Source organism: Hypomesus transpacificus, chromosome 14 (assembly GCF_021917145.1).
Source record: "Hypomesus transpacificus isolate Combined female chromosome 14, fHypTra1, whole genome shotgun sequence".
Taxonomy (NCBI): Eukaryota; Metazoa; Chordata; class Actinopteri; order Osmeriformes; family Osmeridae; genus Hypomesus; species Hypomesus transpacificus.
Window position 1 is genome coordinate 13,469,142 of NC_061073.1, and position 20,708 is coordinate 13,489,849.

Sequence of the window (20,708 nt, forward strand, 5' to 3'; positions counted from 1 at the left end):
GTGTTTGTTTTACTGATGTACAGGATTCACTACTGACCTAATCTTTTGCGCAACGCTCGGATAATGAGGGAGCATGTTGCGGTCCAATTAATCTTACTTGCTCACACCACAAAGACTGTGTTGTGCAGACAGTTAAGGGAGGAAGCGTTTTGGTTACAGGACTAAGGAATCCCTATCACTGTCCAAGAAGTCTGTCTGCTCCAGAAAGACTTGAAAAGGGTTTGGAGAGACACCAAAACACACACACACACACACTTATTCACCATAGTGTGGCTCCCTGAAGCATTGCAGGCATTGTGCTGCAACCCTTGGCCTTGGCTTCAGATTAGGCAGAGAACTGGTGAGGTGCATGTTGCCATGGAAAAATCTTACAGAGGGATAAGGGGGCTGTGTCGGTACAGCCACCAAATCCCATCTGAGCTGAAAACACAGTTGGGCCTTCATCAAATGTACAGTACTATAGTACAGAACACAATGTTGTGTGGCATGGTTTACAATCAGGTTAGAGTGTAATACTCCCCCCGCCCAATATTAATGATTAATTCAACTATAATTCTGTCATTCATAATTACGTAACAATGCACTTCAGATAGCTAGGTTCTTGCGCTAACTGTGTCTGTAAAATTAAAAATAACACGAGAATTGTCTATCTCCCTGAATTCCTTCCATCCCTTCATTGGAACTCAATTATACCCTTCTCAAATGGGCGCACAAAAGGAAAAGCATTTCCTGTTGCACAGTGTAACTGTAAACAGTGCAGCCAGCAGCCCTGTCACCCTTTATGAGATTTCTACTGGTATGGACATATGCCAAAGGCAGACACAAGAGCAGAACTAAAGGCAAACTGAGGCACTCTGACTGGGGTTGAAAGATAGGGAGAGTGGAGATTTACAAAGAGAAAGTAAAAAGGGGACATTAAGAGAGCTGAGGTTAGTATGCTCACAAATGACACACAGATATAAAAGATGTGTGTGCACCCTCTATTGGTCATGTATTGAAACTACAATGCCATTTATGTTTACTGCTACTAAAAGGGAGATTTTTTTCTTCTAAATGGCCTTAAAGAGTAAAAGGCAAGTGGGTGAGGGATTTTGGGTGGGGAATATTCATTTTAGGCCCTCTTCAAATGCTTGAAGTGATACATGACCACGGCTGATAATCATACACAGCCCCTCCCTGAGGGGTATGTTTAGTTTTTATACATTTCAAGGCCTAAAAATGTAGTAACTCATTCAATGAATACTAAAAACAGTGGTCTGGCATTAGTACCAGTAAATTTGGATGTGAGGAAACATTGTTTAGCCATAATGATTAGGTTATTGTACATAAGATTTTTTCGTCCTGCATTATAATTCAAAATTGTACATGATTACATTCTAATTTAGGCAATTTAAAGTTATTTTTGTAAAGTATGTAATATAATTACAAGCCAAGAACAAATGTTCTAAAGTTTCCATATAAGAATCACCCAACATTCTGTTGTTTTTATCAATGTTCAATCTTTGTCTCAGAAACTCATTACAAGGAGGAGTTTCTTTAGCTTTCGGTGAAATACGGAGAGTGTCTTGTTGTATTCCTGATTATAATTTCTTTAAGATAATCTTTGAAAAAAGTTATTTTTCATGTATTCTTGAATTCATCAAATGTATAACAGACCAAATACCTCTCTACACCCAATCACACAACATAAGGATTTTCTTTTACCTCCCTGTGGCTTATAAAAGTACCTAGAAAGGGCACTCACAAATATTTGTTTTCAAAGAACAACAGCTATGAAATGAACACTGGACACAAAATACTGGGAAGAATATTATGATTAGAATATTCATTTGGATTTTCCAAAAAATATGGCGAATTGAGCCAGAGTTGGTGCATCCTAAGAGTCATGCAGGTTTAGCAGAGACTGGACTGTGGAGAGACAAACAGAGGGTGTGTTTGTACAGTATACTGATGTTGATTTAGACTGTTATAATTTTACTACTCACGTACCTACTCTATACTTACAACAATGTAACACCCTTACCTTTTAGACTACAACATACAAGTCAAAGTACAGAGGGTGGGGCATTATATACTAAGCACACATGATCCTTGTCACACATAGAGCAAGCCTAACCTATAATAAAGTAGGTGTTTCCTTGTGTGTCCACAGATTTTAAATGATTGTTACGGTGTAAGTCTAGGATACGACACCTACCCTATGCCCGCCCTTAAGTAGGCATTATTTAGAATTGTAAGGATATTTCTTTAAATCTAATTAGGGCTATTACTGTGTGCATTACTTCTCACCTGCAATGTTCTGCAGCCTCTGGCGTTCGTCCAGGTTGTACTGCAGCATTTCCATCAGCTCAAAGTACCTGAAGAGTGAGTCCCTGGGCCAAGTGACCTTCTCATCCTCCTCCTGTTCTTGCATCACCATCATATTCTCTTCCATATAGGTATCCCAGTCTGAACAAACACACATACAAAAGCACACATGCACACTATCTTAATGTAAAAATATCCAGTCCAACTATTATCCTTACTCACTAACTTATCGTGCAATGACTCACCATTGTCATTAAGGTTAGATTTAATTGACTTTAGATGTCCGGGTACTTCTGCGATTTTGCCCTGCCTACAATTCAAACGTCGTGTTTATTTTCCTATCGTGATAATATTTCATATATAGTATTTTAAATGTGCAAAATGGCCTTGTAAGCCAAATAGGTGTAGGCCAAATATTGAGAGCTAGTCTTACCCATCTAATTTCAACTGGCTCTTTCTCCTACAAAACAAGGCAATATAAATCGGATGAGTTTTTTTTTAACATAAATTATGTAAGTGATTATATTTGTTTACATATTTGTCCTCACCTGTTGATGATCTCAGCTTTGAACATATCTGCCTTAGCCTGGATCTCAATCTGTTGGACCTCTTTGAACAGATTTTGACGTATAGCCTGGAAGTTGTTCACTTGAGGGACAACAAATCAACAAATCAGTGAACTTGTACAATATCAAGTCTCAACAAAATACACAGAAATAAATGCCAAATGTAAGCAAAGAGATACCAACCCATAATCCCCACAAAGATGTTGCGGAATATGAAGGAGCCAATGAGCAGCCAGAGAATAATGTACAGCCCGCAGATGGCTTGGTTCAGTTCGGCAACTTTCCGGGTGTCAGCGAGCAGGGCGTACCAGTGGTCCAGGGTGAAGAGGATGAAGAGTGTGATGAAGGAGTTGGTGATATCTCTGTAAAAAAAGATTATTTACAACAAATAAAACAACAAATACACTATTGAAGGAGTTTTAAGAAGATTCATGCTATATTCCTCACAAATTATTGTGTCAGGATTATATAATAATCTAGGTATATTGCCCAACACAATCTCCATATCCAATTTCCACTTACTTGAAGTATTGGTTGTAGATAAGGCCTTCAACATCTGAGCGTGTGTAAGTCTGAAACAGGATCACTCCGATCACGGCAAAAATGTAGGCAAACACGATCAAGAGCATGAAAATGAATATCATTGCCTGTAAACACAAACACACACGTTTGTCATTATTTTCCAATCAAACACATCACGTCTTCATGTTTACATTTGAACCCAACAAACAAATGACTGTGTCTGCAGACACAAGCTTACTCTGCTATCTCCTGAAGGAAGTCAACCGGACAGAAGTATTAGGTAATAAGCCACTTTGTAAATATCCTGATGTGGGTTTAAGCTTTGGGCTACATCTATTTACCCAGGACAATCTATTATACTAATATAATTTGGGTGAATAGTGTGTAAGTAGCAGTCCTTAAAACTGTGCTGTGTATTCTAAGTAGAAACAAGGTGTTACCTTAAACGCTTTAGAGACAGATAAAATGATGAGACGAATCTGTCGGAACTTGGTGACTATTTTCAGGGTGCGGAGAATACGGAACTTTCTCAGAAGCTCCACAAACACCATTCCAGTCGCATCCTGCCCATAGATGGCTTTCACAATCTCTGGTAGAACTGACTAGGAGAACAAAAAAGGAAATTACATTTCTGAGGTAACTGCTAGACTATGGGAATGCCACTAAACCTGTAGATGAAGGCTTGTCCATATTATACTGGGGGTTGGTACAGTATACCTATTATGGGGGTTGTCAGACTCTTACCACTATGGTAACAACAAAATCAAAGATGTTCCATGTGCTTTTCCAAAACTGCCAGAAGTTGTCCATCCACTTGAGGAAGATCTCTAAGAAGAAGATGGCCAGAATGCTCCAGTCCAACATGTCCAAAACCAGCTTCAAGATATGCAGACTGGGGTCCATGTTGTCAAAAATCTCTGGAGCAGAAAAAAAACAAACTTTGCTGTGATGTTTGTTGTAAATATTGTCAACAATACAGGTATGGACTTTGAATAGTAAAAGCACCCTAACATTTGAGAAATTTGTTCTAACCTGCTTGGATCTCCAGTACAACAGTGTTCAGAATAATGAGGACAATTATGATATTTGAAAACATTTTACCTGGAAACATGAAGTCAAGGATTATTTTGAATCAATAATAATCAGGCGATCAAATGTATCCAATTAACAAATGGTCCTAGCAGGATAGGGGATAAAATGTCCTTGAATCCATGGTCTAATGCTTAAGGTTTTTCCATTCCAGGCTGAAAGGATACTCTCTATAATCCAGTGTGCGAACATGTTCAAGGGTGGATACTTGGATTGACAGTTCTTCAGTCGTCCCTGGCGACGGTGGTCCATGGTAATAGCAATGTTGCCTCTCTGAGGAGAGATCTCAAATCGCACAAGCTGGTGTGTGTCCTTCCCCATCAGGCTTTTGTAATTATCCTTGTCTGTACGAGAAACACATGTACACACACACACACACACACCCATACACACACACATATATATATATACAGTACTGTGCTAAAGTATAATGCAAAAATCTACACATTAAAATCAATTTAAAAGTTCTGTCATTGAACCCACCAAACACATCTTTTGTACAATATTTGGGACATCCTCTCTGTTCCACTTGAAACAGATCAAGTAAGTCAAAATTTTGGATGAGCTTGGACCTTACGACATCTGCCCTGGGAAGGAACTTCTCATGGTTTGTCTTGGCACTCTTATTGAGGCCGCTGTGGGAGGTTTGGGGCTCCTGTGGGAGAATACATCGTTAGACATTCAATTATCTCCAATGATTTCAAGAATGTTTACAAACAAAAAGTATCTATTAGTTGATTTATGAAGTTCAATGCTAGACAATCTTTAAAAATCTCACTTCAGTCCCCATTTTCTGTTAGTTTATGTCAGAGTGATGTTCACGCAAAAGAAAACCATCTTGCAAGAAGCGTTCCTGCTAACTGAAGTAACTTTCTCATAAAACAGTGATGAACTTTCATAATATAAGTCGTCATAATGAACAAAGAATGAACAGTTACTATGGAAATCTTTAGTGCGTGACATTTCGAGTGTTTGTTTTGCAATGGATTACAACGTAAAAAAATTATAATATGCATGCAAAAACTTAACAAAAATATTTTCCATTCGGTTTTTGCATATTTGGAATCAATCAGAGCCATGGATCATAGGTGTGGTGTAATGCTTCCGATTAAAATTACGGCAGGGGCTTGAATAATTGGTATTAGTGAAACACGGAAACCATGTGTGCCACACTCTGATTGGCTGATGGACGTAGAATGACGCTGTTCAAAATCCAATGGTGAGATGCCACACTTTGGTTACTTTCAGAAGCCCCGGTAATGCACATCCTTAACATTACCACTGACGCTTTCTCTTTCTTTATCTAGTATTGCATCCGACATTCGGTCTATGACAGAAAATCAATCAACATATTCTGTCATTGTAGTAGTCGTTTCCAACAATATTTCATACTGAAATAACGGCTTTATTTTGCTGAATTGAAGACATTTGCGCGGCATAAAATGTTTAAATTTATTATATTCGCTTTTCTCGCCGGGGCTTCCTGGGCCAGTGATGTGATTGAATTCACGGATGACGATTTTGACAGTAATATTGGAGACCACCCGCTTATCCTTGTAGAATTCTTCGCGCCATGGTAAGTTTGTCCCTAATTGTTGTGGGTGCTTGGTAATGTCTGTGAATGAAGGCAAAAGCTGTTACCAACAAGCTAGCCGTAGTAGTTTAAATTCTGCGGCAAGTGACGTGACAGCTATGGATACTTAGTTTCCAGCTTTCCGGAATAATTTGAGTAAACACGCCAGGTGTCTGCACACAATAGTTGCGCGTGAGAATGTGTAGGTAGTATTTTCTAGTGTAGGATTCGGAAGAGTAGGCTACCCACACCTAAGTTCTTACAGTTTTCGTAATTGAAGCAGAAACTAGCTAGCTCTAGCTAGGACAGTTTGCTTGCAACTGCAGTGCTAAACTAGCTAACGTGCAAAAGGCCAGCAAAATACACATTTTTTCTTAATCTGCTCTCATGCTGCACGTTCTGATAGTCTGTTTCAATCATAAAATTGTCGTTGCATTGGTTAACTTTGTGTGGGTGTAACGATTGCTAGACTACCTGCTCCAACCTCACTCGTTACGTAGTTTATTGCTAGTCTTCCTGGCCACAGGAATAGTCTAACAAAATCCAATATGGAATGGCATCTTGACTGTTCATCCCAGTTTTGCAGTGACTGTATGATGGCTATAGTTTACGTTGGTGCTTACTTTGTTAACTTAAATTATTTAAACTAACATGGGATGGCTTCCTTTCAAGGTGTGAATTAGTCAGCTACACTAGCTGGGTCAGCTTCCAGGAAAGTTAGCCAGGGGGTTGGCCCGTCGCTGTTGTAACGTTTTGATTCGTCAGTGAAGTTTGGGTGGCCACTTCTGATTCGTTTTTGAGACTCTTCCATAGTTCATTAATGTTGTCAAACAGGATAGACTCCAGATGTAAAATTCAAAGCATCTAGAAATGTGTACTTAACACGTTCTCGATATAGATGGATATGTTTGTACATATATAGTTATATACACACACATAAGTTAGACAATTATCATAACATGTTTAGATGACAAGGGATTGTAAGGAGGAGCAGTACCAAATACCTGCACTTTTTACTAATGATAATAAACGACAGTTTGTGCAAGTGTTTCCTGCATTAAATTGCACCAGCTCAGAATCTAATGTATCTGACACATCTTGGTTGTATCAAATTCCTCACTGAAGTAGCTTGCCGAGATATCTCACAAACCTGAATAGCTGGCATGGACAAACTCGTGTTGTGCGCGACATACATAACCCCTTGCTCTCCCATGTCTCTCACAGGTGTGGCCATTGTAAACGATTAGCTCCTGAGTTCGACGCAGCCGCCACCCGTTTAAAAGGCATTGTCTCATTGGCTAAGGTACTGCTACCCTGCAATTCACATTAGTCAGCCAAATGTTGGACAACAATATTCTAGACTTTTTTTCTGCTCTCAATATTAAATCCCACTTTGAACCCTACATTTTAATCACTAGCCTTATCCTTCAGGTTGACTGCACGGCCAACAGCAACGTGTGCTCAAAATACAAGGTCAGCGGCTACCCAACACTGAAGATATTCCGAGACGGGGAGGACTCTGGTGCCTATGATGGTCCTAGAACTGCAGGTATGTGAAACACACTGGGGTCCTAAACCTTATGTTTGTGCTGTGGTATTTTGGATTTCTCCCTTTCCGTCCCTCTATCCTACTCCCTCTCACACTCTCTTCCACTCGCGTCCTCTTCATCTCTTTCTCACTCACGCTTCTCCTTTTCGTCTTTGTCAGATGGAATTGTCAGCCATCTAAAGAAGCAGGCAGGCCCAGCTTCTGTGGAAATCAAGACAGTAGCAGAGTTTGAGAAGTATGTTGGAGGGCGTGATGCCAGTGTTATTGGTAAGTGGCTGCAAGGACCGTGCCTTCTGAAGATGTCTAACTACTGCTGTGCTTTAGCTAAGAGGTGTGGTTTGGAGGTTCAATATACATGCTTGCTTGTAAGGACAAACCACATCATGAAATGCCATCGCTATGTCTGTCTCCAGGTTTCTTTGCTGATGGGGGAAGCCCAGCCCAAGGAGAGTTCCTCAAGGCAGCCAGCGCACTTAGGGAGTCTTACCGCTTTGGACATACCAACTCTGAGGAGCTTCTCCAGACACACAACATCGAGGGAGAGTAAGTAGTTGTTTAATTTCATTGATTTAAGTTACTGCTTGTCACCGGTTTAATTCCAGGTAGGAAAATTTTAGCAGGTGATGTTATAAGATTGGTAATACTCCCAGGTCTTGGACTAGTTTACTGTACAAATGCACGTTGCTGACCCAGTTACTGTAGATGGGATGGTAGAAGGACACTTGTATGACCTGTTCCTGTTCGTTCACAGGGGAATCCTACTGTTCCGCCCACCTCGTCTGAGCAACAAATTTGAAGAAAGTACAGTGTCTTTCGACTTGGAGAAATTCACCAGTGCGAATATAAAGATGTTCATTCAGGACAACATGTGAGAATTAATGTGGTTATATTTGTAATAGTAGAGAATCCTTTACTGATGCCTTTTATAAATGTGTGTGTATACACACACACACACACATTCATAAAAGGCATCAGTAAAGGATTGTTATGTGTATATATATATCTCAAATATGAATGAATGAATTTATTTTTTATTTTACCCCTGTTAGTTTTGGTATTTGCCCACACATGACTGAGGATAACAAGGACCAACTGAAGGGCAAAGACTTGCTGGTGGCCTACTATGATGTGGACTACGAGAAAAACCCCAAGGGCTCTAACTACTGGAGGAATAGGTCAGCGCTCCACCCATAACTGTGAAAATGCATTTATCTATAAATCTTGCCTGACCCACAGATCTGTGTTTGTTTTCTTGAGAACCATAGCGGTTATAACTTCATGGTTATTTAAACTTGATTAGATGTGTAGATTACTTACACATTCTGTAAAATGTATTTATGATCTTGCGGTGTGTGTTCTGCTTGAGGAAGAGTAAAAAACTAAATGTTTTACATTCAATTTTAGTCCATGGTATTCAACAAATAACCTGATTTTGGCTTCCATGTTTTCCCAGAGTGATGAAAGTGGCTAAGAGCTTCCTGGATCAGGGGGAGAAGCTGAACTTTGCCGTGGCCAGCAAGAACAGCTTTAGCCATGACATCTCAGAGATGGGTTTAGATGCAAGTACAGGGGAGGTGCCCGTGGTCGCTATCCGCACTGCCGCCGGAGACAAATTTGTTATGTCTGAGGAATTCTCGTAAGTGTCTGAACCACACACTGTTCTTATCAGTGGTTGACTGGAGAAAATGTTGCTCTTGATAAGCATTCAATCATGGTGAAAATGAAAGTTAATATATTGGTATGTTTCCATACAGTCGTGACGGAAAAGCCCTGGAGCGTTTCCTGCAGGACTACTTTGATGGGAAGCTGAAGCGCTACCTCAAGTCTGAGCCCATACCAGAGAACAACGATGGACCAGTCAAGGTGAGGAAGTCCAGGGCTAGAATGAAGGGGGGGGTTTGACCCCCCTAATTAAGACTTGGATCCCCCCAAAAGAGGTAAAAACAACAGGTCGGGGGGGTTGATACATTTATATATTGTTCTTACCTGTAATCGTAAATATTACTTTACGCCCTGGAGAAGAAGTTGACCCCCCCGATTGTCATTGTATAATTTGCATTCCGAGTAAGTCTGTGCTTGTGACTGCTAGATTCTTGGCAGGTTGAGGTGTCAATTACGTGAATTATTTCAGTTTAAAGTCTTAAAAATGCCTACATTTCGAATGTTGAGCCAATTCTAAAGTGTATAACCCAGTGTGGTATAGGTTTAGGGTTTATATCATGGCGTAAGATAAAGTAGGTTATGGGTTAATCTCAAGTAACTGTGTTCTAAACCTGACCTATTTCCATTCCTTTTCCTATGTTTCTTCCCAAGGTTTTGGTGGCTGAGAACTTTGATGCCATTGTCAACGATGACAGCAAGGATGTGCTGATTGAGTTCTATGCTCCCTGGTGTGGCCACTGCAAGAGCCTGGAGCCTAAATACAAGGAGCTTGGAGAGAAGGTGAAAGTCAGATTGAAAACATGGCTGCATGTAATATTTGTGTTCCTGACTTGTTTGCGCCCAACAGCATAACTTATTTATCCTCCATTTATAGTTGTCCAGTGATCCCAGCATTGTCATTGCCAAGATGGATGCCACAGCCAATGATGTGCCATCCCAGTATGATGTCAGGGGGTAAGTTCAGCCTTGGAAGTCTTTAAACAGATTTTTGGGAAATGATATTTGAGGCTGTATTGTTCTGATGAATCAAAGCCGTATCTTAGACGGGCTGGAGTGGTCTGTGTAAAACATGAGATATTGATACTACTCTTCATCACTATGTTCTGTTTTCCTACAGTTTCCCTACCATCTATTTTGCTCCAGCTGGAGAGAAGAAAAGCCCAAAGAAATATGAGGTTGGTCCTAATTCATATGAATTTCATTGTTCTTGCATTGTCTTAAATGTCTGGTCTTTATTTGGGACTTGATACCCCCTCTAAGGTAGAGCCTTTAGACCACGTTAACATGTCATTGTCCCTGCTTTCATTTCAGGGAGGCCGTGAGGTCAATGACTTTATCGCATACCTGAAAAAGGAGGCCACCAACCCACTGGTGGCCCAGGAGGAGCCTAAAAAGAAGAAGACTGAGCTATAAATACCGTTCATCAGTGAACCAACATCCTGCGGAGGGAAATATCCTGATGGAGAACTAAACTATAGTTACAAATCTTTTAGTGAACTACGGAAATGCTCTGGCCCCAGTTGCAATGAAGGGCCCTCCCTTGGGTCCTGCTGCTGTGGGAACACCGTGGAGGGTGGTGGACAGAGCCTACCTGATTTAAATGTATGGAAGAGGGACGGCTTTCAAATCAAGATTATTTCCCCTGGTCTGTACCTCAGACTGATGCACTTTGGTTTGAGACCAATTCCAGTCATTTATTGCTTAGTTTTGTTTTTACTGGATGAGGGGTGTTTATGGTGAATTCCGTTTGTCTGTTTTGTACCACATCTTTGTTTTTGTACATTTGGAAGGATTGTGAAATAAAAAGGCCCACAAAACCAATTTTGAAGAAAGAGTATTTGTTTAATTATCCTTTCATTCCTAAATTTCAAATCGGTGGGAGGTGTTTTGTGCTTTCCTGTTCATTAGCTTTAATAAACAACTCCTTATTTGACGAATTGCACAATTTAAAATGAAATGTTGAATATTGTACGGTGTTTTGACCAATCATAATTCGTTATGACCTAAGAATTTCCATATGTACATTGTTAGTGTACATGTGTAGATGTAGGCCTGTATTGACAGACATCTTTTGCACATTGGTTTTTACCAAATACAGCACAAATGTATTTTAGAGATTTAGAAGGTCAAGCTGAATCTTTGAACTGTTTTGATTGTAGTGGTTAGGTTACTCCTGTGGATGGCATCAACGGCCACAATGGCTTAGAGCCTGCATGAACAGTTGTCAACGAGGGAGGGAGGTGACCAATCATAACTATGTTTTCCGAACCTGTCGGAAGCATACGGTCTGTGGTCGGAAGTAGGAAACTCGTTTACTGGCTCGAGAACACGTGTCGACAAAGGTAACCAGCTTTTTCTAATATTATGATTTTAAAGTATATACGAGTGATACAATAGATTTACAGCTTTGTTTTAGTTAAGCAGCTCAAAGCACCTATCGAATTTACGTGGAATAATCAGTAGCCTTAAGTGTGTACGATATCCAGCTAGCATAGCAAAAAGCTAACAGACATCGGCTTGACTCGTTAAATCAGTGTTATTTAAACTCTTGGCTCGGTACTGAAATAATAGCAAGTTATAGTTACTGGCTAACTAGTTAATAACGCCACTGTTAATGCTAGGTGCTTGGTATTGGCTAGTCATAGTGTGGTGTGCTACACTTTTTCCAGTCATTACCTATATTATCAATAAAAAAGAAATATATTTTAAAGGAATGTGACCCACCTATGTCAATGTACCTGTACCAATGTACCTTACTAAAGGCAAATAAACTTGAAATGTGATTTGAGACATCGACAACTCATTGTCTTTTAAATGTTTATTATAAATGTGAAATGTTCAACCTTTGCCCTGTTGTTTATGCAGATGTGACACCAACATTGCATGGCCAGTGCAATGTCTGAAGCCGGAATTTCTAATGGGAGAAAACCCCATAACAATGCTTCATGGGGACTTATCAACGACAGACATTTTGCCAGTCAAACCATGCTACTACATACTGTGGAGAATTCCAAAGCAAGGAAGAGACGGCAAAGGAAAAATATAATTACGAATTTGAAAAGAAGGAAAATAGTAGGCGACGAAGAAAAGCTTGACATTACTAGAGCAGTGAAAAAGAAAAAGTTGTGTCCAGAGCACACAGATAATTTAAAACACGAATCTGAAACATCTACTTTGAACACCGAAGATTCATGGATGCATGAATCAAATTTTGTACTGCCATTATCATCTCCTGTAAAGGTTTCCCCGACATCTGGTTTGAGGCATACCAAAGTAACAAACCAGCAGTACACTTTAAATAAAAGGCATTTGCTTCCAGCTCTCGGAGAGTGTTGGGAGGTGGACAGTGGGTTCTCGTCCGAGGCTAGCCCTCCAGCAAGCGGACGCAGCTCGCCCTACAACAGCTTGTGCCAGGGCATGGTGGTTGCCATGGACTGCGAAATGGTGGGCACCGGGCCGGGTGGACGCTGTAGTGAATTGGCTCGCTGCAGCCTCTTGGACTATCATGGCAACGTCATTTACGACAAGTATATCCGCCCATGCCAGCCAGTGACAGACTACAGGACTCGCTGGAGTGGCATCCGGAAGCACCACCTCGAGAATGCCTTACCCTTTTCTGAGGCCAGGGCAGAGGTAAGGGAATAGGCCACGTCCCTTGTCATTAGGCTACTCCTCAGGCCTGACTGTCCACCTTCTTCAACCCCCAACTGTACACTATTAAGCCTCTTCCTGACACACAGGCATTCACACACCAGCGGGGTATTCCAGAAAGCAGGTTATGCAACATAACCAGTTAAGTTAACCCACCCACTGATTCACAATGTTGCAGCAACCTACTGGCAATGTTGCTACAACGCTGGGTGTCAGCTGGGGAGTTAACTTAGCCGGGTATGTCATATAACCTGCTTTCTGGAATACCCCCCAGATGTAGTGTTTTGAAGTAGTAGTATACTAACATACCTCTCCTTTTTCCAGATACTTGAGATAATAAAGGGGAAAGTTGTAGTGGGCCATGCCCTCAATAATGACTTCCATGCTCTGGACTTCAACCATCCATGTCACATGAAGAGGGACACTAGCAGTACGCGCCTGCTCAGGCAATTGGCTGGTTACCCCGTCAGACACTGCATCTCATTAAAAATTCTGGCCAATAAGTTACTAGACAGAGAGATCCAGGTGAGGACCACTCATATCGTCTCATATACCTGGTCATGTTTTCAAGTTCAAAAGTGGCCATTTTGGGGTTCAGCTTTTGGAATGATGGACATATTAGCTGAATGCTCTAAGTGTCAGGTGTAACCGTTGAATTTAGCTTTGACTGTGACCAGACCTAGTGGACTTCTACCTGTAAAGCTTGTATGCAAGAGAACCTTGATCTCTTTTTTACAGTGTGTATGGGTGTCATTATTGTGCATTAATAATGCATGTTGGATGTCAGTTAAATCTTTGACAACAGCTACATTTTCTTCCTGTGCAGGTGGGTAGGCGGGGCCACTGCTCGGTGGAGGACGCTCGGGCAGCCCTGGACCTGTACAAGCTAGTAGAGAAGGACTGGGAACAGAACTTTCCAGACAAGTCGAGGGACATGGGTCCCTCTGCCCCCCCTGACCCTGCAAACTCCAGCCAATACATGCAGGACCAATACTGGCCAGAGAACCTGGTTGAGGATAGCCAGTGAGAGGAGTGGGAAGGGTAAGACTAGAAAGATTTGTGTGTAACCTCGAGGATTGGAGAAATGCAAGTAAATGGAACACCTAATTTACACAGATGGATGAGTTGTAATTGAATGGTGCCCTTCTCCGGTCTGACAGTTTGGAAATCTCAGACAAACACATTTAAACCACAGTTCTAGCATCATATTATGTGGCAATTCTACTACTGCTGGTTTTTATGGCAAGTTATGGTCTCATTCAATAAAAAACTTTACTCAGTATCCCACATACATTAGTAGATTAGTACGATTGATTTGACCACATTTGTTCTTGAAGTGAGTCATTGTGAAGCAAAAACAATGCCCGGCCTTGTATCTAGCTGAGATGACGTGTGGGACAGGTAATCTGGTAAAAGTGTTTTACTGAAATATATTTGAAAAAGTGTAGTTTTTGTAATAAAATGGGTTTTAAGTGTTACTGTTATCGTGACTAGAAAAAGATACTAGCATACTATGTTGTGTGTTTTAATGGCTGTTTGCAATGCAGTTTCATTTAGAAGTGGTTTCATCATGATTTGGCCTTTTTCCAACAAAGAAATTCACTTTGGTCATGAATAGTGCTCTGTCAAATACCTGACTAATCATACACAATGACCTCACAATGTTACCTCCCTTTATAAGGGTTTATTTATGGAACTTTTTGAGGTTTTAGTTGACAAGTCATGTTTTATTAAATGTTTAACAGCAACAGATTGTTACAGAAACTTACATGTAAACATTGTATGCTGCTCTACTGTAAAGATCTGACAGTGCCCTAATTTGATTACAATAAATTATGCATTTAAAGCATTTTCATGGTCTACTGCTTTAATTTAGGTATTTGTTACCGAAAAGGCCCCTACTTGCGTGGGGTAAGTGAAATATGACAATTGATTATGGATCAGAACCTTGACTTACCCAAGTACTTCTGATGTTGCAAAGAAATAGTTGCTCATAGAGTGAACTGTCATTTTGGTAGCTTCAGTGTGTTGGCGGTAATATGTTTAAACTTTACTCTCTCTTGGAAAAAAATCTTTTTTTTACACACTCACCCAAAGCTTTAATTTGGCCCTGTGGCTCATGGCCTGCCTTTAGCAGTACAGAGCCTGGCATTGTGTTGTCAAGCCGGGTGAGTTATTCTGCCAGTCCCCCTGTGAGCGGATCAGGGCTGGTTTAACAGATTATTTCTGCTCCATTCCCCATTGCATCAGTGACAAATGTGCATGAATGACGTTAGAGCCACTTATTTTTAAGAAATGAAATCTCAAAAAAGGATCTTTATAAAAAAAAGTTTGGGATCAAGGATCAACTAACAGTAAATACATGGGGCAAATTGGCACCTTCCTCCTTTTCTCATTATTTTACTGTAAACCTGCTATTGAATTCAAGTTGCACAGAGACTAACAATAACGACTTTTCACTTGCCTAAAGCCTTGGAATTTATCTGACTCCCCCCATGTGCCCTTGAAGCACCTCTCACCTAAAAGTGTAACCCATTTGATTACCACAGCCTCCTCCTCCCCTCACACCCCCAAAGCTCCACCCCTTTTCCCCTTTTCCCACTCCCATTTTACAACAATCTCTTCCCCACTGGTTGAGCATCGCTATTCCCTCCCCTTCCTTCTTCCTCACTTCTTACCTATTATGCTGATTATTAGAAAGATTGGAGGGGCATAATCCAGAGTGACGTAATAATCCCAGGCACTACAAATCCTGTGGCCCCTCCATGCAGCTCCCCACAGACTCCTGTGACTGCAGTGCCCAGGGCCTCTCAGCTCCAGGTAAGACTTCACCTACTCCTTTTCCCCCTCTCCTTTGGTTCCCTGGAGGTAGTGCGTTACAAGGCACATTTGGGGTTTGGCAGCTCTCATGGGTCCAGCTGGTTTTTGTAGTGTTAATGTTTATGAAAAGCAATGCTTAATTACACTGTAGAATGTTGTAACTTTTGAATGTAGTATCAATAACTTTTGCTTTGTTCTACAGTGAGATTGATGGTTGATAATAATAATTTAGTAAAAACATAGTTATGGGGATTCATTTTCTGAATGAGCCTAGTTTACAAGCATTGCCTAGTTTAGCAATTCAAATGTTATATCTTTGGGTATTGGAAATTGAATTTCCAATCGAATGCCTTAATTTTCTCAGGAGCTCAGCTCAGTAGAATGCTAACCAATCTGCTTCCTCCCCACAATTGATTTTCCATATCTGTTTTCTGTGTCATGGGTAGAGTTTCTGAAATGTTAAGTACACTTCCAATTGTGTAGGTAAAGATACATTTAAGGAAAATGTATTAAGCTCTCTCAGTTAATACATTTAATATTGATCTAAGTACACTCTTTTTCTTCTTGGGTTGATTGGTTCTCTGTTTATTAGTTACTGAGAAAGTTGTATTTGCACATAAAACACAAAACCTTAACAGGATAGTGAGCAAATGTGTGTCAGTAGGTTAATAAGTCTTAAGATTTCAAAATACGCTAATCCTGTAGCTCAGTGGTTCCCAACCCTGGTCCTCGGGACCCCCTGTCCTGCATGTTTTAGATGTTTCCCTGCTCAAACACATCTGATTCAAATGAATGGTCGTTAAAAGGCTTCTGCAGAGCTGGATAACAACCTATTCATTTGAATCAGGTGTGTTGGAGCAGGGAAACATCCAAAACATGCAGGACAGGGGGTCCCGAGGACCAGGATTGGACACCCCTGGGCTAAACAAAATATCTCAATGCACTCATGATCATTTGCTGGAGAGTCATTTGAACTAGAACACAAAGGGTGAACTGTATCTTCAGTTCTCTACCTTCATCTTATTTTTGAATATTCCATTTATTTTCTACATTCCCAGTGTGTCCAAAGTTGCTCTGAATACCAGAAGAAATGGCTGTCGTTGTGAGTACATTTCAGGACCTTTTTCTGTTTGCTAAGTCTGTGCCAGATATTGTTTTTGTGGTGTTTAATCTTAGAAATCACTTTGTCCAATTTTACCATTACTTAAATCTGAGGATACAGAGATTATTTTCAAAATGGGTATCTGAGTAACAATGACTATTGTTTATTGATTATATCGTCCAATGAGATGGAGGTTTTTAATGTACTCCATGGACGACGGGTACGGATTACAATTATGTAAAGCCCACCGGTTACACCTCAAGATAAACTCCTCCCCAATGTGACACGACATAATGACATTTCACATGACTCCCCCTTAAACCTGGTATCACTGGATGTTGTAAACAGGACAGCCCTTTAGCCCTGTAATCTCAGGGTTATACTAGCTTTATGCTGTGCTCATGTGAAGCAGCTTAGCTGCTAATGCTAGCACTGAGGCCCCATTGATTTAGGAAACCCTCACAGACGTTAGTCGCATATTTGGGGGAGAAGAGGGGGTTGTGTGCGTGTTTCGGATTAGACGTTTTTTGAACCTCGTCTGATATTGATCCTTTAGTTAGTCTTGTGAGGCTGAGGTTGGCGGCAAAGCATGATTATGTCTCAACACCCCCCCCACCCACCTTTTTTCTTTCTGTAGACTGGAACATTCCGTATGGTGTCGGAGGAGGAGCAGGCCCTCAGGGCCAAGCTGGAGCGCCTCACGGTCAAGGATCATGGCCCTGTGTACGGACCGTGTGCTAAGCTTCCTGACCACACCATGCAGAAGGTGATCTGTAGTTCTCTTTCTCCCTCTTTATCGCAGACGCAAACAGGCCCACACACCTCTCACTCCCCTTGAACTTAAATTATTTTAGACCAATATCTTCCCTTCTACATCAGTGTTGTGTTGCATTTTTTTGCATCAATAAACTGTTTTGGGTTTGTGCATGTGTGTGTACCCCTTCCCCCTCACCTTCCAGGCCAAAGATGAGCTGAACGAGACTGATGAGAAGCGTGTGTCAGCAGCCAAGGAGCTGCGGGCCATAATCAAGGAGAAGGCGGATGCAGGAGACGAGTTGGCCAAGGGGGTGCAGGACACCTTTGGGGAGAAGCCTGACTCTACACTGGTGCGCTTCATCCGTGCCAGGAAATACGACGTGCCCAGAGCCTTTGACCTCATGAAGGGTGGGTCCCTGCTTGGACTAGAAACAAACACAAGCTTTGTTTCCAGCACATTTCACTTACTTTGGGATCAGTTGTTTTACTGCCAACTGTTTTTTTATATGTCCTATGCATTCCGTAGAACAATAGTCGATAATTCCTACCTCGACAAAGGTGTTTTACCAGACGAAAAATCACAAGATATATTAACACTTATTTTGTGTTCAGGTTATGTGCGCTTTAGGAAGGACTACCCCGAGCTGTTTGACAACCTGACCCCCGAGGCGGTGCGAAGCACCATTGAGGCCGGCTACCCAGGCATCCTGTCCAGCAGGGACAAGTACGGCCGCGTGGTGCTTCTCTTCAACATTGAAAACTGGGACTACGAGGAGATCACCTTCGATGAGGTGAAGCAAGCGACCCAGATCTGGTTGATTCTCATAATAAAGCAGTAATCAAGACACTGTACCTTAATGAATGGTTCTGTGCTGTCTGATCTTTCTTGAATAAAAACATGTTTAAAAAAAAACGACCCAGATTTTGGGGGTCGGCTTATCACTATATAGCTTCTTGTTCAGGCAGATAATGTCAAATTATTTAACTTGTTACCAGTGATGATGGTCAAAAACAGCTCTATTATTCATTTACAATGTTATTTTAAGCCTTTCACTCAAGTAACATGTGTCTCTTGTTTTGTGTGTCAGATTCTGCGTGCCTACTGTGTAATCCTGGAGAAGCTTCTGGAGAACGAAGAGACTCAGATCAATGGCTTCTGCATCATTGAAAACTTCAAGGGCTTCACCATGCAGCAAGCCTCTGGCATCAAACCCACTGAGCTTAAGAAGATGGTTGACATGTTGCAGGTAACAAACCACATTGCCAGTAATGTGAGAAAGAGATATTATACAGTAGATCCAAAACAAGACCAAATCTTCTCCTTACCCTTATCCTTATCTCGTATTGCAGGACTCCTTTCCTGCCCGCTTCAAGGCCGTGCACTTCATCCACCAGCCCTGGTACTTCACTACCACCTACAATGTGGTCAAGCCCCTCATGAAGGGCAAGCTGTTGGAGAGAGTGAGTATAGAGGGCACACTGGATGGGGGTCAGATGGCTTAGTGGTTAGGGAATCGGGCTACCAATCCGAAGGTTGCTGGTTCGATTCCCGGCGTTATGATAATCATTCGTGTGAGGCTTCACCTGTCATATATGGTCTATTGATGGTCTGACTCACTAGGTGTTTGTTCATGGAGATGAGTTGGACAACTACTACAAGGAGTTTGATGCCGACATCCTGCCCTCCGAGTTTGACGGCAAGGGTTCCAAGTATGATGGCAAGGCCACTGCAGCAAAGCTGTTTGACTGAACATCAAACCCCCCGCAACCGCTCTGAACCGGGATGAGACCTTCTTACACACGTGCACAATTGGAGCTACAAACTGAACTTCAATCTAGCAGAGTGGCTTTAGAACAAGTTATGTATAAAATATTGTTATGAGTGCTTTGCCTTGTTGATTTCAATGTCAATGGCCAACAAAACCCTTTCATCAGCACAGAAACCATTGTAGCATCAGCTTTGCCTTGTTATCATTATTTTGAAGCCCTCTACAATCAAATTCACACTGTTGATTGCCTTTTTCTGTGCTTTTGTTATGTCCTTTGTTTGACCCACACAAAATCAGCAGGCCCTAGTATTTATGATAAACCTTTTTCAGTAGGCCCCCATCCCTATGTAAGCCTCATATCCAACAAGTGCCTGTCTAGTCTTTTGGTTTCATCTGGAAATGTATATGATGGACACAAAAATAAATCCTAATTTGGTGCAGGGGCTTAAGAATGTCACCTCTGAAAAACTGTACAATAAAGTGTATATAAAGATGTCTTGCTTATCTTTAAGTTTCAATGACAGTGTCCTCAAACTATGGTTTGTGAGGTATTTAATGTAGTCCTTTGATAAGTATGGCTAGTACATATCTAAATACACAAAAATGTGACCGTGGTATCAGTTATGAAGCCACATACCCGTGTACATGCTCCCAGGTTTAATACTGTTCCAGAGTTAACGTGCATTTCTTCATGTCTGACAGCCATGCATTAATTTTTTTGAAAGAAAAAAAACTGAAGAGATGGACAGCCCATTGTTCAATACAATAACCACAGTAGTTGCATCTGTACATGAAAATATTTTATTAAAGGTCACGAGTTCAAACTGTTTTTAATATTACCAAAAAATGCATTGCATTACATATTTGTTAACCAGTGCACATGATTGACAGGAGTACAGCACAGTGTTGTTACGATTCTATGTTATCGCAACAGATATTGTCCTAAAACATGTCAGACTGTAAACCGAAGAGTAAAGGCAAAAAATTGGAGGAGTTCCAGAGGGAAAAAACGGCAGTTATCAAGTTGCCGTTAAGGTCTATTAGTAGGAAGTAGGAAGTCTACATCTCATATAAAGGCAGGGCCAGGTTTGAGAAACTAGCTATTTAGACTTGAGTTTGAAAGTATCCAACCCAGAATTTCCCCCCAAAACATATGTGCTGCCTGATTAGTGCTGGGAGGACAAGTAGGTAGACAAGCAAGTAGCCTGTCCAATCATTGTATTCAGTACGAACACAATGATTGGTCGTGTTAATTCCAGTCCTTTGACAGCCACAGATATCAGATGTATTTGACTGTCAGAGCAATTGATTTATAGATAGCTATCAGGATGTGAAGTTTATT

At 41.1% G+C, this 20,708-nt stretch overlaps 4 protein-coding genes across 5 annotated transcripts; 3 read left to right on the forward strand and 1 right to left on the reverse strand.

Moving 5' to 3' along the window:
• Positions 1-1,229: 1,229 nt before the first annotated feature.
• LOC124477050 (cation channel sperm-associated protein 2-like) lies at positions 1,230-5,347 on the reverse strand. Of its 2 annotated transcripts, XM_047034571.1 has the most exons (13): positions 5,263-5,347; positions 4,968-5,139; positions 4,652-4,828; positions 4,428-4,496; positions 4,140-4,312; positions 3,836-3,997; positions 3,396-3,520; positions 3,057-3,235; positions 2,856-2,955; positions 2,741-2,767; positions 2,553-2,617; positions 2,290-2,448; positions 1,230-1,908 (listed from the first exon to the last, which is right to left on the reverse strand). In XM_047034571.1, the coding sequence occupies exons 1-13, from the start codon at positions 5,272-5,274 to the stop codon at positions 1,877-1,879; spliced, it is 1,452 nt and encodes a 483-aa protein (XP_046890527.1). In that variant the 5' UTR covers positions 5,275-5,347; the 3' UTR covers positions 1,230-1,876. The 2 variants fall into 2 exon arrangements, with proteins under 2 accessions (XP_046890527.1, XP_046890528.1); XM_047034572.1 differs by lacking the exons at positions 4,968-5,139; positions 5,263-5,347 and having other exon boundaries at positions 4,693-4,762.
• A 387-nt stretch (positions 5,348-5,734) lies between these two features.
• pdia3 (protein disulfide isomerase family A, member 3) lies at positions 5,735-11,089 on the forward strand. The gene is made up of 13 exons (XM_047034569.1): positions 5,735-6,060; positions 7,282-7,360; positions 7,489-7,606; positions 7,766-7,873; positions 8,020-8,149; positions 8,358-8,474; positions 8,656-8,781; positions 9,060-9,242; positions 9,361-9,469; positions 9,920-10,048; positions 10,143-10,222; positions 10,386-10,443; positions 10,580-11,089. The coding sequence occupies exons 1-13, from the start codon at positions 5,927-5,929 to the stop codon at positions 10,679-10,681; spliced, it is 1,473 nt and encodes a 490-aa protein (XP_046890525.1). The 5' UTR covers positions 5,735-5,926; the 3' UTR covers positions 10,682-11,089.
• Positions 11,090-11,517: 428 nt separating this feature from the next.
• isg20 (interferon stimulated exonuclease gene) lies at positions 11,518-14,768 on the forward strand. Its single transcript, XM_047033771.1, has 4 exons — positions 11,518-11,610; positions 12,134-12,901; positions 13,244-13,444; positions 13,746-14,768. Exons 2-4 carry the CDS (start codon positions 12,152-12,154, stop codon positions 13,944-13,946), a joined length of 1,152 nt encoding a protein of 383 aa, XP_046889727.1. The 5' UTR covers positions 11,518-11,610; positions 12,134-12,151; the 3' UTR covers positions 13,947-14,768.
• A 919-nt stretch (positions 14,769-15,687) lies between these two features.
• rlbp1b (retinaldehyde binding protein 1b) lies at positions 15,688-20,441 on the forward strand. Its single transcript, XM_047034418.1, has 8 exons — positions 15,688-15,739; positions 16,798-16,841; positions 17,479-17,607; positions 17,801-18,005; positions 18,210-18,388; positions 18,686-18,844; positions 18,948-19,058; positions 19,219-20,441. The coding sequence occupies exons 2-8, from the start codon at positions 16,830-16,832 to the stop codon at positions 19,345-19,347; spliced, it is 924 nt and encodes a 307-aa protein (XP_046890374.1). The 5' UTR covers positions 15,688-15,739; positions 16,798-16,829; the 3' UTR covers positions 19,348-20,441.
• Positions 20,442-20,708: the final 267 nt, after the last annotated feature.